Source organism: Podarcis tiliguerta (assembly GCF_965153285.1).
Source record: "Podarcis tiliguerta genome assembly, chromosome: 16".
Taxonomy (NCBI): domain Eukaryota; kingdom Metazoa; phylum Chordata; class Lepidosauria; order Squamata; family Lacertidae; genus Podarcis; species Podarcis tiliguerta.
This window is the reverse complement of record NC_139549.1, coordinates 3,890,961-3,911,714: the sequence shown is the minus strand read 5'-3', so window position 1 is coordinate 3,911,714 and position 20,754 is coordinate 3,890,961. Positions and strand designations below refer to the sequence as shown.

At 50.2% G+C, this 20,754-nt stretch overlaps 2 protein-coding genes across 2 annotated transcripts in view; one reads left to right on the top strand and one right to left on the bottom strand.

The window, feature by feature from the left end:
- Positions 1–20,754, bottom strand: part of PRUNE1 (prune exopolyphosphatase 1) — a gene marked incomplete at its 5' end in the record, with an annotated part of 112,472 nt that overhangs the window by 35,059 nt on the left and 56,659 nt on the right. The window lies entirely within an intron of this gene.
- Positions 1,708–19,580, top strand: MINDY1 (MINDY lysine 48 deubiquitinase 1). The gene is made up of 10 exons (XM_083416655.1): positions 1,708–2,049; positions 5,062–6,878; positions 8,517–8,574; positions 10,603–10,667; positions 11,939–12,097; positions 14,454–14,556; positions 15,455–15,597; positions 16,516–16,707; positions 17,803–17,940; positions 19,290–19,580. The coding sequence occupies exons 2-10, from the start codon at positions 6,354–6,356 to the stop codon at positions 19,368–19,370; spliced, it is 1,464 nt and encodes a 487-aa protein (XP_083272781.1). The 5' UTR covers positions 1,708–2,049; positions 5,062–6,353; the 3' UTR covers positions 19,371–19,580.

Here is a 20,754-nt window from a genome sequence, read left to right as displayed (position 1 = left end):
CTGGAGGAGACTCTTGAGAGTCCCATGGACTGCAAAAAGACCAAACTTCTCCATTCTGAAGGAAATCAGCCCTGAGTGCTCACTGGAAGGACAGATCCTGAAGCTGAGGCTCCAAGACTTTGGACACCTCATGAGAAGAGAAGACTCCCTGGAAAAGACCCTGATGTTGGGGAAGATGGAGGGCACAAGGAGAAGAGGACGACGGAGGACGAGATGGTGGGACAGTGTTCTCGAAGCTACCAGCATGAGTCTGACCAAACTGCGGGTGGCAGTGGAAGACAGAAGTGCCTGGCGTGCTCTGGTCCATGGGGTCACAAAGAGTCGGACACGACTGAACGACTAAACAAAAAGCCCAGAGAAGTACCTGGCAGTCAGGAAATGTGGTTTACTGGAGAAAAAATCCCATTGAACTCAGTGGGATTTGCCTGTATGTATATTTCAGTGCCTACATGATGCCGCAAATCCAGGAGCATATATTCTGAAGGAAGCCTTATGGAAGGCAATGTCACTAGGCTCTGAATAAATAAGTCTGGGCTGCCCCGAACTTCCAGCTCTGCCCCTTTAAGACTCCAAACACCCTCCTTCAGAGCTGGCCTTTTGGATTCTAGAACAGAAGGGCTTTCAAATTTCCACAAACAGTAGCATCTCTTTTCCCAGAGAGTGGGTGGGCATTATTTTGTAACAAGAAAAAGGAAGGACAACGGGGAAGGCATCAGGTACTGAATTAAATATTTCGGGCATCTCATCCTTTAAAAAAAAACACGTTTTTTCCGCAATATGTATTTCAGATGTGACACAATTTGGAAACAAACCTCTAAAAAGGGTATTTGACATGGGGTAGAGCTTTCCCCTATCTCAGCAACCTTCTGACCCATGTGAGGTGTGAGAAAGATAGAAATAAATTCCTTGAGCGAGGAATCTTAAGCACATACGCAGATGGGGAGTTCAGCCGTTGTGCCTCTGCATGATGTTTGCCCAAGCTGTCTGCTCCGGAAGTGAGTCATTGTGACCATGCCCCTATATGGGGCAAAATTTGTCCAGGAATTCCTGCAGAGCAGGCAAGTCTTCAAGGAGGGTGCCTGTCGCCCCTCTCTGTGTGTGTCTCTGCCTCTTTCCTTCTTTCCATCCAGCCTCCCACTGGGGAATGAGTCCTTATGGTCTGTATAGCGTTACGGTCGATTCAATTGCTGTGGGATCGCAGGAGGAATTTCCCTGTTGCCCTTCTGAATGAGTCACTGCCTCCTTCCGATCAGGCTCACGCCTCCAAAAGCAAACCTTTCTCTCCCCTTGCAGTCTCCCCTTCGTGAGAGCAAAGTAACGCCTTCCATTTTAATTCGGAAAATAAGCGCGGTAAAGGTAAAGGGACCCCTGACCATTAGGTCCAGTCGTGCCCGACTCTGGGGTTGCGGCGCTCATCTCACTCTACTGGCCGAGGGAGCCAGCGTACAGCTTCCGGGTCATGTGGCCAGCATGACTAAGCCGCTTCTGGCGAACCAGAGCAGCGCACGGAAACGCCGTTTACCTTCCTGCCGGAATGGTACCTATTTATCTACTTGCGCTTTGACGTGCTTTCGAACTTCTAGGTTGGCAGGAGCAGGGACCGAGCAACGGGAGCTCACCCCATGGCGGGGATTCGAACCGCCGACCTTCTGATCGGCAAGTCCTAGGCTCTGTGGTTTAACCCACAGCGCCACCCACTATCAGACCTTTAAAAAAAGAAGAAGCTGTCAGCAGCTTTGGAAAACACTGCCCTTTTGTTATCTGACCCTAATTCCTCTCCCTTTTCCGGACCCATTGCACAAGACCCCTCCAGTGCTGTGAAACCTCCGCCCCAATAGATGTCTCTGTGGGGAGGCGAGAAGGTAAACAAGCCGGTGCAAAGTGACTCTCCTTTTTCTCCGCCAGGTCTCCTCTCGTCTGCCAATTTGGGGAGAGAGAAAAAAGAAGGGAAGGAAGAGGGATAAACTTCGGAAGGATCCAAAACGGAGGAAGATTTGCAAAGAGAGAGAGAGAGAGAGAGAGGCCTTTGGGATGAAAGCCAAAGGAAAGGTGAGTCCCCTGTCGCTCCACATTTCCCCTCCCGCATTCGGATCTGCTTGATTCGGATCAGGGGGTGTTTACATTAGGATCCAGGAGCGGAGAAGCAGCCAGCCCCCCTCTCCTTGCCCCACAGCCCCACTTTCTCGCCTTCCGCACCCGTCACTTTTTCTCGCAAAGCTTTCCCTAATAATATTTCGCCAGCCTTCCCCAAAAAACCCCGTCCTTTCCCCCCTTGTCTTGGACCCTGGCCGGCTGCCCTGGTTGGGCAAGCAGAACAAGGCAGACAGGACTCGACCCGGTGCTACGCCACACAAAGAGCCCCCTCCCACCCGACCCGGTCCTGGGTGCGAGTTCCTTTGCAAGATGGGTGTGTCCAGACTGGCAGGTTTGGCTTACACAGATCTGGGGGACTGACCCCCAGACTCTTTTAACAGGCTGTTAGCACACACGCCTTGGCCTTAAGAGCATTCCCATTTACAGTATTTAATTTGTTAAGCCGTCTAACTGGCTCAGTGGGCAGTGCTTTGCATTCAGAAAGTCCTGGGTTCAGTTCCTGGTGGGCCTGAGAGAGTCCCGCTCTCTCAAACTCCGGAGTGCTGCTGCCAGTCAGCGTAGACAACACTAAATTAAATGGAGCAGTTGCTGGCATGATATAAGGAAGCTTCTCTGTGTTCCTATTCGGCCAGCTCTTTATGCGGAATCATGAGGACTAGAATCTTAAGGTTATTCATAATAATAATAATAATAATAATAATTTATTTACACCCCGCCCATCTGGCTGGGTTTCCCCAGCCACTCTGGGCGGCTTCCAACAGAATATTAAAATACAATAACCTATTAAACATTAAAAGCTTCCCTAAACAGGGCTGCCTCAGATGGCTTCTAAAAGTCTGGTAGTTGTTTTTCTCTTTGACATCTGGTGGGAGGGCGTTCCACAAGGCAGGTGCCACTACCAAGAAGGCCCTCTGCCTGGTTCCCTGTAACTTTGCTTCTCGCAGCGAGGGAACTGCCAGAAGGCCCTCGGCGCTGGACCTCAGTGCCCGGGCAGAACGATGGGGGTACAGACGCTCCTTCAGGTATACTGAACCACTTCTTAGGGAGCCCTACGTCAGAGATAGAGGACATGCACTGCATGCGGGAAGTCCAGCCCCCAATGGCATCCCCAGGTGGGGTTGGGAGAGGCCCCTGCAACAGAACTGTGTTTTCAGAATCATGAGGACTGGAGTCTTGCTTTATTTTTAAGGGCTGTGGCTCAGTGGTGAGAGCATCTACTTTGCATGCAGAAGGTCCAAGGTCCAGTCCCCATTGGATTCGAACCCGGGGCAACCTAGTCCTATCCTAACACTAACCATTTCACTGCACTGCCATTTAGCCCTAGAATTGTATTTATCTGTTTATTTGATTTCTATCCTGTGTTTGCTCCCAAAGGAGCCTGCAAAGCATAATCAATGAAACGATATATAATTAAAGCGCTACAAAATGTAAAGTGGCGAAAGTAAAAATAACAACAATAATATTCAGAATAGAAATGTTGAAGGAGTGAGGAGAGTGCGCAGCCCATAGGTAACCAGTGTTAGCTTGCTGCTGCTTCTTTCCTCCTCCCTCCTCCTCCCTCTTTCCTTGTGTGCCGTGTCTTACTACCAATCTTTGTAAGCCACTCAGCTAAAGGGTGGGGTTAAAATGAATACATTTGAGGGAACTGGGGGTGGGGAGGGGGGAGAGTTATCTGTTGCACCTCCAGCTGAAGGTGGATTTGCACCGACCCTGCTCTCCCCTTCATCTCCCTCCTGGGCGTTGGAAACCCAGGTCCCAGCTGTTGCCTGGATCCAACCAGGCTGCAGAGCTAAGCTGTTTCTCCACCCCCAACCCCACCCTTAGGACCGGCTTGACAGCTTCCCTCTTGCAAAAACACCCCACAACAACCACCCCAAAGCTATGCAACAACCACGGCAACTGAGCGTTCAGTTGACTGACGGCTGTCCATTCACCTCCCTGATCGGATCGCGTGGGGAGAGGGGAGCAGCTGCCTCTGCCCTCCCCAATTTACCCAGATCCCCAGCTTTCATCTAAAAAGAAAGAGCGCTATAGCAGATCCATGCATTTAAAGTACCGTATTTTTTGCTCTATAAGACTCACTTTTTCCCTCCTAAAAAGTAAGGGGAAATGTGTGTGCGTCTTATGGAGCGAATGCAGGCTGCGCAGCTATCCCAGAAGCCAGAACAGCAAGAGGGATTGCTGCTTTCACTGTGCAGCGATCCCTCTTGCTGTTCTGGCTTCTGAGATTCAGAATATTTTTTTTCTTGTTTTCCTCTTCCAAAAACTAGGTGCGTCTTGTGGTCTGGTGCGTCTTATAGAGCGAAAAATATGGTTCATTCGTCTCCCATCTGAAGCATGTGACTTCCCCAAAGGAATCCTGGGAAGTGTAGTTTCCAACCTCACCAAGTTCCATTTCCCAGGATTCTTTGGGGGAAGCCATTCTGCGCTTTCCATTTATGGGCCAGAAAGAAAATATGGTTCTGTCCGCTCGGGAGAGGAAAGAACGCTTCCAGCTGAGGATGGTGGGGCCTCAGAGCGTAATATGGCCCTTAGGACCTCTCCCTGTGGCCCCCGGGGGCACACCCCTCACCTGCCTCGCTTTGCACCCTCCCAGAGTGCTTTCTCCTGCCATAAATATGTCCTTCCACCCTGATCATGCCTTTGACATGTTTGGATGGAGGAGAGAGAGAGAGAGATTATGTATGGAAGCCAGCCTAGTGTGCAAAGGTGCTCATGGCTCCACCCACTTTTACCTGTGGCCCCGCCCACCCCCGCATGCGGCCCCTGAAAGCCTGCCTGGAAGGGAATTCCGCCCTTGGTTGGTCTGGAAAAGACCCCTCCCCCCCCCAATTTCAGTCCCTGGAGGTGAAAACATACATGGCTTTTAAATGAAATTCTTCCGTGGAAGCCAGGTAAAGGTGTGTCCAGGTGGAAAAATCCAGGTGTTTCTCTTACCACCTTCTTCCCTTCTTTTTTTATTGCCAGGATCCTGCCGCCCGGCTGATTTAAAACCCCTCCGGCTGAGCCGCTCTCCCTGCAAAGGCAAGCTGTCAACAACCCGCCAAACTCGCTCTAGAGACTGAGCAGTGGTTGGCGGCGGGGAGAGAAAGTCAATATGCTGGGATGCCTCAGAGCGGAAGGAGAAACTCAGATCAGATGAAAATAAGATAGGGGACTGGCTGCCTCTGTTTGCGGTTGCCCAACCTCAAGGACAACAAAAGGAGGGCGAAGGTTTGGAGCCGGTGGGGCAGAGTCCGTGTCCGACACTTTAGGATAGCGAATAACAACACACCCAAATAACCTTCGTCTTCTACATCTGTCTTTGCTTTTTTTAAAAAAAAAACCACAACTTTTTTAAAAAGGAAAAAACCAAACCGTCCGTGCAGCAAAATCTTTGCATTTTTATCCTATTTTTAACCAGTTTGTGGAAATTTACTTCTTTTAATTTCATATATATATATATAGGCGTGGGTTTCTTTGCTTTTTTAAAAAGATTTTTTTTGTACAAAAAAAGGGGGATTTTTCTTTTTTTCTTTTTTAAAAAAAGGATCTTGAAAGATAATAATCCTTTGCGGATCTGGAAGCGGAGAGATTGAGAGGCGGCCGGCGATTGTGTTTCCTGGGTGTTAAATAATTAAATTTTTAAAGCCGAGCTGGAGACGAGGTGGCGGAATTGATTTCTCCGTGGCCCCCACCAGAAGCAGAAAACGCAAGGGAAAAACCAGCCTGGGGAAAAAACATCGTTTTCTATTCTCATTTTTATTTCCGCCTCGCGTTTTCTCAGCAGTGCCTGACAGCCCCCGAAAACAGCAGACCCCAAATTGTCATTGTGTCCCCCACTTTTAAGGTCTTTTACGGTAGCCTTTGAAAACGGGAAAGGCGACGTCGAGCGAGATCCGGTTGGGAAACAGAGGATAATTTGAAACAGGAATCTTGTCCCACCCGCTTTGTTAAACAGTGTTAACGTTTTCTACCACTTGGGAGTAGAAGGCAGGGCAGCGAGGGTAGAGGAATTGTACCTAGCAAACGTTGCATTTTGTCGAGGCGAATAGAAGTTTGCGAATCACTTATTGATCCCGGGAGAGAGGTGAGTTTCTCCTGCCAAACGCCCGAATCTGTTTTCCTCTTGAGAGGCAGAATCGGAAAGCACATTCAAACTTCAGCAGAAAGCGAGAAGGAAGCCTATCATTTAGGACTCGATCCGACAGCCAGCCCGTTGGCTCGTCTGCGGTGGATGCTTGGGGTTTCATAAGGAAGGCGGCAGTAGGGGCAGCCGAATGGAGCCCGAATTATCCGCAGAACCGTCAGCGAAGGGGGAGAATGTGCCGGCCGAACCCCAAACCACCGAGGCCTCCCCGGAGGAGCGAGGCGTAGAGGACGTTGGCAAGGTGCCTGCCGCAAACGGGCAAGACCAGGAGGAGGCACCGAAGGCCCCGGCCTGCGAGGAAACCCCCCCGGGGGCTGGGAAGGGAGGCGAAGGGCCGGAACCCGAATCTCCAGAGTCTGCGGAGGCCGGAAAGCCGGATTCCAAAGAGCGTCCGGGAGAGGAGGAACTGCTGGCGGGCGCTGCCTCTCTGCCAAGCGTCTCTGACCCGGCTGATGCGCCCCCCGCCGCTGCCGAGCAACCCGGGGAGGCGGCCCCCGAGCCCCGGTCTTCTCCCGCCAGCCACCCCCAGCCCCCCGACTTCTACTGCGTCAAATGGATCAGCTGGAAAGGGGAGAGGACGCCCGTCATCACGCAGAGCGAGAACGGGCCCTGCCCGCTGCTGGCCATCATGAACATCCTTTTCTTGCAGTGGAAGGTGAGTAGAGCTTCGGGTTCAGGGGCAGTCTACCCCCGGAGGTATAAACTCTTATCTCTAATGCTGTAACGAATTATTGTGTCCGGTGAAGGTCCTGTGTGAGTGGCTGGAGGCGGTTGGAGGATGGATGGCGGCTTACAAATTGAGGTTGAATCCTGACGAGACAGAAGTACTGTTTTGGGGGGACAGGGGGTGGGTGGGTGTGGGGGATTCCTTGGTCCTGAATGGGGCAACTGTGCCCCTGAAGGACCAGGTGCGCAGCCTGGGAGTCATTCTGGACTCACAGCTGTCCATGGAGGTGCAGGTCAATTCTGTGTCCAGGGCGGCTGTCTACCAGCTCCATCTGGTACGCAGAATGAGACCCTACCTGCCCACAGACTGTCTTGCCAGAGTGATGCATGCTCTGGTTATTTCTTGCTTGGGCTACTGCAATGCGTTCTATGTGGGGCTACCTTTGAAGGTGACCTGGAAACTGCAATTAATCCAGAATGTGGCAGCTAGACTGGTGACTGGGAGCGGCTGCCGGGACCATATAACACCGGTCCTGAGAGATCTGCATTGGCTCCCAGTACGTTTCGGAGCACAATTCAAAGTGTTGGTGCTGACCTTTAAAGCCCTAAACGGCCTCGGTCCAGTATACCCGAAGGAGCGTCTCCACCCCCATCATTCAGCCTGGACACTGAGATCCAGCGCCGAGGGCCTTCTGGCTGTTCCCTCAATGCAAGAAGTGAAGCTACAGGGAACCAGACACAGGGCCTTCTCAGTAGTGGCGCCCACCCTTCAGATGTGAAGGAAATAAGCCTTTATCTTATCTATGAAAGACATCTGAAGGCAGCCCTGTTTAGGAACGTTTTTAATATTTAATGCTGTATTGTTTTTAACACTCGATTGGGAGCTGCCCAGAGTGGCTGGGGAAACTCAGCCAGATGGGCGGGGTATAAATAATAAATTATTATTATTATTATTATTATTATTATTATTATTACATATCCTTATGAATTTGAGTTTGTAATCTGTTTTAAGTTTGTAATCTCTATTTGAGTTTGCAATCCTTGTCAGAATACATACTTTTGAATGGATTATTTTTTGTTACAATTGACTATCGATTTGCGAGTAGGGACCCCTCCCACTACTGAAACTTATATTGGCCTGAGTTCTTGGTGTGCTTTTTTCTGGGTAAAGGTAAAGGGACCCCTCACCATTAGGTCCAGTCGTGGACGACTCTGGGGTTGCGGTGCTCATCTCGCTTTACTGGCCAAGGAAGCCGGCGTACAGCTTCCGGGTCATGTGGCCAGCATGACTAAGCCGCTTCTGGCGAACCAGAGCAGCGCACGGAAACGCCGTTTACCTTCCTGCCGGAGAGATACCTATTTATCTACTCGCACTGGTGTGCTTTCGAACTGCTAGGTTGGCAGGAGCAGGGACTGAGCAACGGGAGCTCACCCCGTCGCAGGGATTCGAACCGCCGACCTTCTGATCGGCAAGTCCTAGGCTCTGTGGTTTAACCCACAGCTCCATCCGCACCCCCTTTTTTCTTGGTATATAGGACACGGGGCAAGGCAGGCTGGTCCTCTTGGCTAAATGTCCTTTATCCTCCCAAATCTCTTCTCCCTCTTTTTCCCTCTTTCTCCCTTTCAGGTGAAACTGCCTCCCCAGAAGGAAGTGATCACTTCCGACGAGCTGATGGCTCACCTCGGTAAGTGTCAGGATGCGGCCGCCATCGCTTTCACATTTCCTGAGGGCTGGGGTTGTGTTTTTTTGGAGGGGGGGTTCTGGGTACTAGACAAGGGGCCACCTAATCCCCCCGACCGTGTGAAGCTGCCTATGTACAGAGTGAGATCATTTGGTACAGGGGTAGAGAAACCTGTTTTTCGTTTTTGCTCAAGGGCCACTTCCCACTTCCGGTCATCTCACTCTATAGGCCGGGAGCCAGCGCTGTCTGCAGACACTTCCGGGTCACGTGGCCAGCGTGACATCACTGCTCTGGCGAGCCAGAGCCGCACACGGAACGCCGTTTACTTTCCCGCTAGTAAGCGGTCCCTATTTATCTACTTGCACTTAAGGGTGCTTTCGAACTGCTAGGTGGGCAGGAGCTGGGACTGAAAGACGGGAGCTCACCCCGCCGCGGGGATTCGAACCGCCGACCTTTCGATCGGCAAGCCCTAGGCGCTGAGGCTTTTACCCACAACGCCACCCGCGTCCCATAATAATAATATTATTATTATCATTACCTTTGCATAGTCAGCTTTCTTCTCTATGCAGGCTTGTATTCAAGCAAGTTACAGATCTGCCAGAAGTGACGGGCTTAAGTTAGCCCTGTCTTTTAATCACAGCGGGTCTGATCCACGTTGGACGAGCGTTGGACGCAACCCTGGGCAGGCGAAAGCAAGGACCTCTTCCCAAAACGTGTAGCTAAACAGTGGAACTCCCTGCCACTGGAGGCAGTCTTTCTAGATTCCTAGGTTACCGGAGGCGTTTTTGAGCACTATGAGAACAGGAGGCTGGACTAGGTGGGGCCCCTTTGGCCTGATCCAGCGACGGCGCCCTTCTTACGTTCTTTTTCCCCCCAAAAAATTTTTAATTAGTTTTCACAATATTATAAACAAACAAACAAACACACAAGACAAACAAACATAAATCATAGCCTTATTGAAAATTACAGTTATTAACTTTGTTAAGTGACTTCCTCGCTTCCCCTTGGTTGAATTTCATTGCATGTCTTTTTAACGGTTTTCCAAATCCCAATTTTTATGAAATTTAACTTAAAACATGAAGATCCTTAGATCTTCACCTTATGGAATTAAACATATTAATTCATCACTTAACATAAATAAAATCCTAGGCCCATTAAGTACCTGCAAGCTATTTTCATTTAGTTTAACTTAACAAATTTAACTAAATAATCATTAAATTTATTCTACTCTTCCTGATACTCCTCCTCCTTCTGGTCGCGGACTCTTCCAATCAGGTCGGCTAGCTCCGAAAAATCCATCATCTTCACCTGCCATTCTTCTATTGTTGGTAATTCTTGGGTTTTCCACTTTTTAGCTAACAAAATACGGGCAGCAGTTGTGGCGTACAAAAATAATGTAACATCTTTCTTGGGCAATTCCAAACCTGTTATTCCAAGAAGAAAGGCCTCTGGTTTCTTTATAAATGTATATTTCAACATTTTTTTCAATTCATTAGAAATCTTTTCCCAGAAGTCTTTCACCTTGGGACAGGTCCACCACATATGATAAAAGGTTCCTTCCTTTTCTTTACATTTCCAACATATATTGTCACAATTATGATATGAAATATATTCAGAGTCGCAAAGTGATTTCATGCTCTTTATTCAGCTCATAGTGGTGAGGAGGAATGAAAGTCCCCTCAAAGTATCTGCTTTATATACATTATTTACACAATGGGCTGCACATGACTGGCTAATTCCGGAATTCTACTGTAAGCCAATCAGGTTGTGGATTCACTTCTATCTGGAGCATGATTGGGTGGTTCCTGCCACCCAATCATACTGCTGCATTGTTCTAGGACCAATCAGGCTGCTGCATTCTGAATCCTATTGTTCTAGGACCAATCAGTCTGCTGCCTTTTGGATCCTATTGTTCTAGGACCAATCAGACTGCTGCAGTTTGGATCCTATTCAACTCAGTACATAACATGATATGTCTTTGCTAATTTCTTACGTTCTTAATGAAAAAGGTCTATTTTCTCTCTATGCCAGGTGACTGCATCCTGTCCATCAAGCCCCAAAAACAGTCAGAAGCCCTCCAGCTCAACTTTCAGCAAGTGAGTTCCCTTCTTTCTCTCCCTCCTCTCATTCTCTCTCTCTCTCCCCCTTTGGGCTCCCCCAAGGCACTCGGCAGGTCTCTGTTTATTGTAATAACCTGCTGAGAACTTCCACAATCTGCCCTGTGCCCAAAGCTCCCGCTGCAGAGAATGCGTGCGCATTAAAACCAAACAATGGCACACCAAGAAGCATCTTGCGCTTAACCACTTACTGTCGTAAAAACTGCAGGCTAAGGGAGTCGCCAGTTTGCCCCTGCAGCCAGCAGCACCCTTTGTGCTCCCTTCAGAGAATGAGATCAGGATACCAAGGGAGCTGAGTGCTAGGTCAGACCCAGAAGGGCTCCTCTTGGTGGTAAAAAGTGGAACCTCCTTGACAAGGAGCAGCCTACCTCTGAAAACTACATTCAGAGGATACGCAAACTGCAGTATGTCTGCCCTCGCTGTGGACGGCTGTACCGCAGGTCGTTGCCGAAAAGGAGAACGCTGAGTTCCTCGTGGCTTGATCCAGCGAGGGCATAATCCCTTACAAGTAATACTATAACACCGGTCTTGAAAGACCTACACTGGCTCCCAGTACGTTTCCAAGCACAATTCAAAGTGTTGGTGCTGACCTTGAAAGCCCTAAACGGCCTCGGCCCAGTAGACCTGAAGGAGCGTCTCCAAGCCCATCGTTCTGCCCGGACACTGAGGTCCAGCTCCGAGGGCCTTCTGGTGGTTCCCTCGCTGTGAGAAGGGAAGTTACAGGGAACCAGGCAGAGGGCCTTCTTGGTAGTGGCGCCCGCCCTGTGGAACACCTTCCCACCAGATGTCAAAGAGAAAAATAACTACCAGAATTTTAGAAGACATCTGAAGGCAGCCCTGTTTAGGGAAGCTTTTAATGTTTAATAGGTTATTGTATTTTAGTGTTCTGTTGGAAGCCGCCCAGAGTGGCTGGGGAAACCCAGCCAGATGGGTGGGATATAAATAATAAATTATTATTATTATCTCTGATTAACTCATTTGTTTATTGGTGGCGTTTCTGCCCCAGCTTTCCCCCCCAAAGAACTCAAGGCGGTGGTACACGTGGTTCTCCCCTCATTTAATCCCCACAACGACCCTGAGAGAGACAGCGTCATGCGGCCCCATGGGTAGATTCGATCCCTTGTCTCCCAGAGTTGAGGTTCCTTATCCCTCCCCCCCCCCAAAATGCAGGCTTTCCCAGCTAGACTTTGTTCCGTCCCCTGATTTCAAAAATACCCAGCATGCCCTTCTTCCTCTCCTGCCGCGGACAGAACGTCAATGACGCCATGACGGTTCTGCCCAAACTCTCCACGGGGCTGGATGTCAACGTGAGGTTCACGGGAGTCTCCGATTTCGAATACACCCCCGAGTGCATCGTCTTCGACCTTCTCAACATGCCTCTCTATCACGGCTGGCTAGTGGACCCGCAGGTGAGATGCTTTGTCCTCTATTTCTTCTTTCCACACGCCATCGCTTCCTAGGAGCTGAGCTTGCGAGTCGTCAGCGTCTCAGAGGCCGCCGAAGGCGTCTTTGAGAGTTCGCGAGCCGAATCTCTCCAGTCTGAGAAGCGTAAACGGCACCTGCCATTCAGTCAGTGCCGGATTTACATACAGTCATACCTCATGTTTGCTTCATGTTACATGTTTTCAGGTTGCATCCCACGGCGACCCAGAAGTACCAGAAAGGGTTACTTCCGGGTTTCACCACTCACGCATGTGCAGACGCGCAAAATGACGGCACGCACGTGCGCAGAAGCGGTGAATCGCAACCCGTGCAGATGCGCTGCTGCGGGTTGCGTTCCTTTCATGTTGTGAACAGGTTTCCAGAACGGATCCTGTTCACAACCAGAGGTACCACTGTATAAGCTAAACAAGCTATAGCTTAGGGCCCCATTCTCTTGGGGACCCCCCAAAAAATCAAAGGAAAAAAACATTTCCAAAATACAAGATCTAAAACAAATAAAATAAAACCCACATACAGCAACAGTGTTTTGTGCTGTGTAGGCTCCTGTTTGTTATGTGCAAATGGCTTTAGATACCTATTAGGCCCATAAATTGCCATATAGCATATTTGTTGTTGTTGTCGTTTAGTCGTGTCCGACTCTTCTTGACCCCATGGATCAGAGCACGCCAGGCACTTCTGTCTTCCACTGCCTACCGCAGTGGACAAATGTTTGTAGCTTCGAAGACGCTATCCAGCCACCTCGTCCTCCGTCATCCCCTTCTCTTTGCGCCCTCCATCTTTCCCAACATCAGGGTCTTTTCCAGGGAGTCTTCTCTTCTCATGAGGTGGCCAAAGTCTTGGAGCCTCAGCTTCAGGATCTGTCCTTCCCGTGAGCACTCAGGGCTGATTTCCTTCAGAATGGAGAGGTGTGATCTTCTTGCAGTCCATGGGACTCTCAAGAGTCTCCTCCAGCACCAGAATTCAAAAGCATCAATTCTTCGGCGATCAGCCTTCTTTATGGTCCAGCTCTCACTTCCATGCATCACATATAGCATATATACAACACAAAAAACAGCAACCATTTGTTGTTGACAAAGGACAGCTGGACATATAAAGGGCCCCATTGCCTTCAGTAGCTGAGGGCTTCATTGAACCTAAAGCCAGCCCTGCGTTCAGCCATCCCCAGCTGTTGGGATATTGAATTGCAATCCGCATTTTTAATTGAAATTTTAAAAATAAGAATTGAAATTTTAAAATTTTAAATTCTAAACTGGGGTGTCCGGTGACAACCACCCACCCAGATGTTTGTTGAACCACAACTTCCCTCCCCTCCAACCATTGGCCAGGTGGGCTGGGGCTGATGGGAAATTGAGTCCCGCACTACCTCAGGACCCCATTCCTGACCTAAGTCTAAGATAATGAGAACAATGCAAAGTCTTCCCGACGCCAGTACAGTCAGTTCCACTGGAGCCCAGTGGGCTTTATACATTTTTTTATTCCGTTTATTTATCTCATTCTTCCTCTCCCTGCAAAAAATATATACTGTATTTTTCGCCCTATAGGGCACACCGGCTCATAGGGCGCACTTATTTTTTTTGGGGGGGGGGGAATAAAGAAAAAAAGATTCCCCCCCCCAAGCCCCAAAGAGCAAAGAAGCCATGACAGCGAGCAGGATGGATCCCACTAGCTGTCCTGGCTTCATTTTTAGCCTCGGGGCTGGAGGTCCGGGAGCAAAGGCAAGGTTGCACTCAACCTCGCCATCGCTCCCGGAGCTTGCGGGGCTGGGGGCGGGGGAAGCCCGAGCTTCCCCCGACCCCAGCCCCCAGAACAGGCTGTTGCTCGCAAGGCTTGCAGACATCTGCGCAAAGCACGGGGCTCGCTCCAGAGTGCACCCCGTGCTTTGGGCTGCAGGCTGCTGCCCGCAAGCCTTGGGAGCCCGGTGGGCACTACCGCAGGCTCCCAAGGCTTGCGGAGAGCTTCCTGAAGCCTGGAGAGCAAGAGGGGTCGGTGCGCACCAATGTCTCTTGCTCTACAGGCTTCAGCGAAAGCCTGCATTCGCCCCATAGGACGCACACACATTTCCCCTTCATTTTTGGAGGGGAAAAAGTGCGTCCTATAGGGCGAAAAATACGGTCTATATTGTGGGTTTGCTGCATGATCCTCCTCTGTCCTCACAACAACCCTGCAAGGTTAGGCTGAGGGGTGGGTGTGGGGAAATTGACCTAAGGCCACCCTGGGAGTTTGGTGGCCGAACTGGGATTTGAACCTGCCTCTTGGCCGTCGACACCCCTTACGCCGTGGACTCCCAGACTCCAGCTCACAACCCGTTTCTGCACACTCCAGATACCAGAGGTGGCCCAGGCCGTCAGCAAGCTGACCTACAACCAGCTGGTGGAGAAGATCATCACCTGCAAACACTCAAGCGACCCTAATCTGGTGACGGAAGGTGAGGCCCGTCTGCCTGGGCTCATTCACACAGTCAAGGTCCGGGGTAACTGGTACCTGGAGGTGGGCTTGTCGTCAGCCCAGGGGTGGAGGCCATTAAGTAAGATCTGATTTGTGCTCACTTCGGCACATGTACTAAAATTGGAACGATACAGAGAAGATTAGCATGGCCCCTGCGCAAGGAAAAATAAAATAAGATCTGGTTTACGGAGACTAGCAGCAGGGCCTGCTTGGTGGTAGTTTCACGCTTGCAGAAACTTGCTTTCGAAGCCTCATCTCTCATGGTTTTTACCTCAGGAGACCTCTCTGCTTCAGCAAAGGCCTTTTAACCATCTTTGAGCTATTAGACACCGATTTTGAACAACCGTTACATGTATGTACAGTGGAACCTCAGTTGTCGAACATAATCCATTCCGGAAGACCGTCCAACTTCCAAAACGTTTGACAACTGAGGCGAAATTGCCAGGCGGCAAAATGGATTGAAAAAGTGGAGAAACACACTGCGGAAGCCGTTTGACTTCTGAGGCACCTTTGAAAACGGAAGCATTCACCTTCAGGTCATTGGCGTTCGAAAGCCGAAACGTTTGACTTCTGAAGCATTCAACAACCGAGGTTCCACTGTATATTTCTTGTATCATTTACAACCATTGAAATTTTGAATTCTTTTAAACCGCACCTACGGGATTGCCTCTCCTGGTCTGCCCCGCGGAGGACCTTAAGGTCCACAAATGACAACACTTTGGAGGTCCCAGGTCACAGGGTGGTTAGATTGGTCTCAACTAGGGCCAGGGCCTTTTCATCAGTCGATCAATATCATGCTTTGCCTGCATTTTGCCTCATTTTTGCTTCTTCTGCTCCCTGTTCCATCACAACGACGCCCCCCCCCTCGCCCCTCTCAGGCCTGATAGCAGAGCAGTTCTTGGAGTCCACGGCCTCTCAGCTGACCTACCACGGCCTCTGTGAGCTGACGTCCACGGTCAAGGAAGGCGAGCTGAGCGTCTTCTTCAGGAACAACCACTTCAGCACTATGATCAAGCACAAGGTACCCGCCCCGCAGGGCTGTTGTTGTTTTTAAGAAAGGTGGGCGATGTCCGGGACTGGGCAGGGGAGGAGCAATGGTGGAGACGGCCTCCCCATCCGGACCCTTCCAGGGAGGAGGAAAAGGAAGACAATATAGCTTTACAACAGGGGTTTGAGGGAGGTCACAGCTCAGGGGCAGATGAGGGGGGAAGCTGGGAAATCGTGGGACAACCAGAACAACACCCAGCTGACACGCTGTCATTAGAAAGCATTCCAGACCCTCCATCTCCCAGAAACCAGAGAGCCTTAAAAGTAGGAGAGCAAAGAGCTCAAAGACAGAGGGCACTTATCAGTACCCGTAGAAATGACGAACGAGGAAGTGGGAGAGAAGGAGGGTGGAGATTCAATCGGGACAACGCCATTATCCAAGAGCCTGCGTTCAATAGCCTCTCTCTGTGATTAGAGCTCAAGAAGGAAGTAGATGCTCGCAAGTGGTGGTGTTTTTAAATAGTTGTACGCGGGTGGCGCTGTGGGTTAAACCACAGAGCCTAGGGCTTGCCGATCAGAAGGTCGGCGGTTCGAATCCTCGCGACGGGGTGAGCTCCCGTTGCTTGGTCCCTGCTCCTGCCAACGTAGCAGTTCGAAAGCACGTCAAAGTGCAAGTAGATAAATAGGTACCACTCCGGCGGGAAGGTAAACGGCGTTTCTGTGCGCTGCTCTGGTTCGCCAGAAGTGGCTTAGTCATTCTGGCCACATGACCCGGAAGCTGTACGCCGGCTCCCTCGGCCAGTAAAGCGAAATGCGCACCGCAACTCCAGAGTTGGCCACAACTGGACCTAATGGTCAGGGGTCCCTTTACCTTTACTTTTGCCGATTTACCGCCATCCTGCCTCCGAATTAACCAGAGCCTGTTTGTTTTCTCTCCCTGCTCCCTCTCCAGAGCCACTTGTACCTCCTGGTGACTGACCAGGGCTTCCTCCACGAGGAGCAGGTCGCCTGGGAGAGCCTGCACAACGTGGACGGGGACAGCTGCTTCTGCGACGCAGAGTTCCACCTCAGCCACGCCCTGGGCAAGGAGGCGGCCGGCGGCTCCCCACAGGAGCAGCACCTCAACCAGAGACAGGTGGACCAGGTGAGAGCAGGGGCTGGCAAGGCAAGACTATGCAGGGCGGGGCGTAAGTGCTGCCCCGGTTCACCCAATCAGTTGAAAGGGGAGGTTTTTTAGCCAATGGTAAGCAACCTTCTCGGGACATGGGTGGCGCGGGTGGCACAGAGCCTAGTACTTGCCAATCAGAAGGTCGGTGGTTCAAATCCCCACGACAGGGTAAGCTCCCGTTGCTCGGTCCCTGCCAACCTAGCAGTTTGAAAGCACATCCAAGTGCAAGTAGATAAATAGGTACCGCTCTGGCGGGAAGGTAAACGGCGTTTCCGTGCGCTGCTCTGGTTCGCCAGAAGCGGCTTAGTCCTGCTGGCCACATCACCTGGAAGCCGTACGCCGGCTCCCTTGGCCAATAAAGCGAGATGAGCGCTGCAACCCCAGAGTCGGCCACGACTGGACCTAATAGTCAGGGGTCCCTTTACCTTTAGCTTTTAAGCAACCTTCTCACCCTCTGTGCTGATTGGAGCCAATCAGAGCGAAAGGAGCTGATCTGGCCGCTGAGGACGTGCTCAGAGGGTCCCTCTGGCGAACGGGGAGAACGAGGAGTTGTTCTGCGTGTTCCCAAGCTGAGCATTTAGGAGCGCTGAAAACACAAGGTGCTTCCGTTTCAAGAGAACGGTGGCCGGGTTCTGCTGCGTGCAAATGTAATAATAATAATAATAATAATAATAATAATAATGGGTATTGTATATAAGGTCTTGAAACACTCCACATCCTATGTATGTACAAAGGAAATAGTTTCTTCCTTTTCTTTACATTTCCAACATTTATTAGTTATTTTATACATTTTTAGCTAATTTTACAGGTGTTTGGCTAATTTTACAGGTGTAATATACTACCTATACATCATTTTCATCATATTTTCTTTCAGTAAATTTTAATCCTTGCTTCCATAATTTCCCCCAATCTTTTAACTGTATATTATACCCAAAATCCTTGGCGTGTTGCGAATAAAATTAAATTAAGATGGAAGAAGAAAAAAAGAAACCAGAGGGTAGGAATTTGAAGGAGGTGGGTGTGCCATTCATCCACCAACTCTTTCTCCTTCCTTCCTTCCTTCTTCCAAAGGACTACATGATTGCCTTGTCTCTGCAACAGCAACAAGGGGGACCTGCGCTCAGCGACTTAGAGCTCGCCCAGCAGCTGCAGCAGGAGGAATATCAGCAGCAGCAGCAGCCGCCACCTGCCGCAGCCCCCCCTGCACAGGTAACGTCCCCCCAATTGCCCCCAACTCCCCCCAACTCCTGTGTACGCAGCATGGCCAGCGGTCAGGGTAGAGTTAGGTAGACCCCAGCATCCTCTGCAGGGCCATAGACCTGCCATAAACAGCTCTATTACAGACCACTAGCTGCTTATGATAAGAGCTGCTATTTAAGAACAGGTGCCTGGGTTTCTGGAGAGGGTGTTTATAATAATAATAATAATAATAATAATAATAATAATAATAATAATAATAATTTATTTGTACCCCATCCATCTGGCTGGGTTTCCCCAGCCACTCTGGGCGGCTTCCAACAAAGATTAAAAATACATTAGAATGTCACACATTAAAAACTTCCCTGAACAGGGCTGCCTTCAGATGTCTTCCAAAGGACAGATAGTTGTTTATTTCCTTGACATCTGATGGGAGGCTGTTCCACAGGCATAGCTGTCAACGTTTCCCTTTTTTTAAGGGAAATTCCCTTATTCCGAATAGGATTCTTCGCAAGAAAAAAGTTGACAGCTATGTCCATAGGGCGGGCGCCACTACCGAGAAGGCCCTCTGCCTGGTTCCCTGTAACCTCACTTCTTGCAGGGAGGGAACCGCCAGAAGGCCCTTTGCGCTGGACCTCCATGTCCAGGCTGAATGATGGGGGTGGAGACGCTCCTTCAGGTATACTGGTCTCCACCCCCATTGTTCTGCTTGGACACTGAGGTCCAGTGCCGAGGGCTTTCTGGCGGTTCCCTCCCTACGAGAAGCCGAGTTACAGGGAACCAGGCAGAGGGCCTTCTCGGTGGTGGCGCCCGCCCTGTGGAACGCCCTTCCACCAGATGTCAAAGAGAGAAAAAACTACTAGACTTTTAGAAGACATCTGAAGGCAGCCCTGTTTAAGGAAGCTTTTAATGTTTAATAGACTATTGTTGACTACTGTGGAAGCCCAGCCAGATGGGTAGGGTATAAATAAATTATTATTATTATTATTATTGGTATAACACAGCCATCAATAGCCTTCTCTTTCTTCTAATAATAATAATTTATTATTTGTACCCCGCCCATCTGGCTGGGTTTCCCCAGCCACTCTGGACGGCTTCCAGAGACCCAAAACACACTAAGATGTCACACATTTAAAACTTCCCATGTCCAATCCTCTTTTAAAACCATCCAGACTGGCTGCCTCATGTGGAAGTGAGTTCCACAGTTTAACCGCAGCAACAAGGGCTTTGTCTTCGCTGAATCTCCCAGCCTCCCTTGCGTGTGTCCCTACTGATATCCAGTAGGGAGGGAAAGTGTTCCACGCCCGACAAAATCTCCATTCCTTAACACGCCCCACTTTCTCCTCTTCCCCTCCTTTTAGGGGAGGACTCCTCCGCCCTCCCGGCCCTCCGGAGAGCGCAGGCCGCGCCAGAAGCAGGATTCGGACTGCGTCGTCCTGTAACGCCAAGCCGCGGGTGGCCCAGAGCACCTGTTTCCCAGCCGACCGAAGTCTGCCGCGGAGAAGGACCGCACTCTTCTATACGCCTCGTGCTCCATTTTTTTAAAAAAAGACTGCTGTTTTTAAAAAGTCTCCCCGTTCTGGGGCTGAAACCAAAATTAAAAGGGAAAAAAGAGAGAAACTAAGCTTTGGGGTAGCGAATACCCTGGCAAACTCGTCTTCTCCAGTCTTTATCTTCTCCTCTCCCCACCCCACAAGTAAGGGGGGGGGGCCCTGTCTATCCATCAATGGGAATTGATAAGAGAGCAGTTTGGTTGTGGGTGCAGTTGATTGGAGATGATCTTGCCACCCCAGGCAGAGAAGCAAGCCAGACTTTCTTTCTAGAGCCCCCTTCTTGGACTCCAACTCCCATCATCCCTTGCTGTCAGCCCTGCTGGCTTCTGGGAGTTGGACTCCAACAACATCTGTTTTCCCCACACACACCCTCCTCTAGGGGCTGGGGCTGATGAGAGCTGGAGTCCTTAGAGGAGCAGGATGTATTTTAAGGTAGTAGTAATAATATTAATAATAATAATAATAGTAATAATAATAATAATAATAATAATAATAATAATAGTAATGATCTATTTATACCCCACCCACCTGCCTGGGTTTCCCCAGCCACTCTGGGTGGCTCCCAACAGAATACAGTGATACCTCAGGTTACAGGCGCTTCAGGTTACAGACTCCACTAACCCAGAAATAGTGCTTCAGGTTAAGAACTTTGCTTCAGGATGAGAACAGAAATCGGGCTCCGGCGGCGCGGTAGCAGCGGGAGGCCCCATTAGCTAAAGTGGTGCTTCAGGTTAAGAACAGTTTCAGGTTAAGAACGGGGCTGCCTTCAGATGTCTTCTAAAAGTCAGATAGTTGTTTATTTCCTTGACATCTGATGGAAGGTGTTCCACAGGGAGGGTGCCACCACCGAGAAGGCCTTCTGCCTGGTTCCCTGTAACCTCGCGCGCGGGGGGGGGGGGTGCCAGAAGGCCCTCGGAGCTGGACCTCAGTGTCCGGGCAGAACGATGGGGGTGGACACCAGGTCTACTGAGCCGAGGCTGTTTAGGGCAGGCATAGGCAAACTCGGCCTTCCAGCTGTTTTGGGACTACAACTCCCATCATCCCTAGCTAACAGGACCAGTGGTCAAGGATGATGGGAGTTGTAGTCCCAAAAAACTGCTGGAGGGCCGAGTTTGCCTATGCCTGGTTTAGGGCTTTCAAGGTCAGCGCCAACGCTTTGAATTGTGCTCGGAAACGTACTGGGAGCCAATGTAGGTCTTTCAAGACCGGTGTTATGTGGTCTCGGCGGCCGCTCCCAGTCCCCAGTTTAGCTGCTGCATTCTTACACAGCCCA

Bases quoted from the DNA above. Each gene is read 5' to 3' on its own strand.
- MINDY1 (XM_083416655.1), top strand. From the start codon at position 6,354: ATGGAGCCCGAATTATCCGCAGAACCGTCAGCGAAGGGGGAGAATGTG. The intron at 10,668-11,938 runs GTGAGTTCCCTT...TGCCGCGGACAG, and splicing joins TCCAGCTCAACTTTCAGCAA to AACGTCAATGACGCCATGAC. The intron at 16,708-17,802 runs GTGAGAGCAGGG...CTTCTTCCAAAG, and splicing joins ACCAGAGACAGGTGGACCAG to GACTACATGATTGCCTTGTC.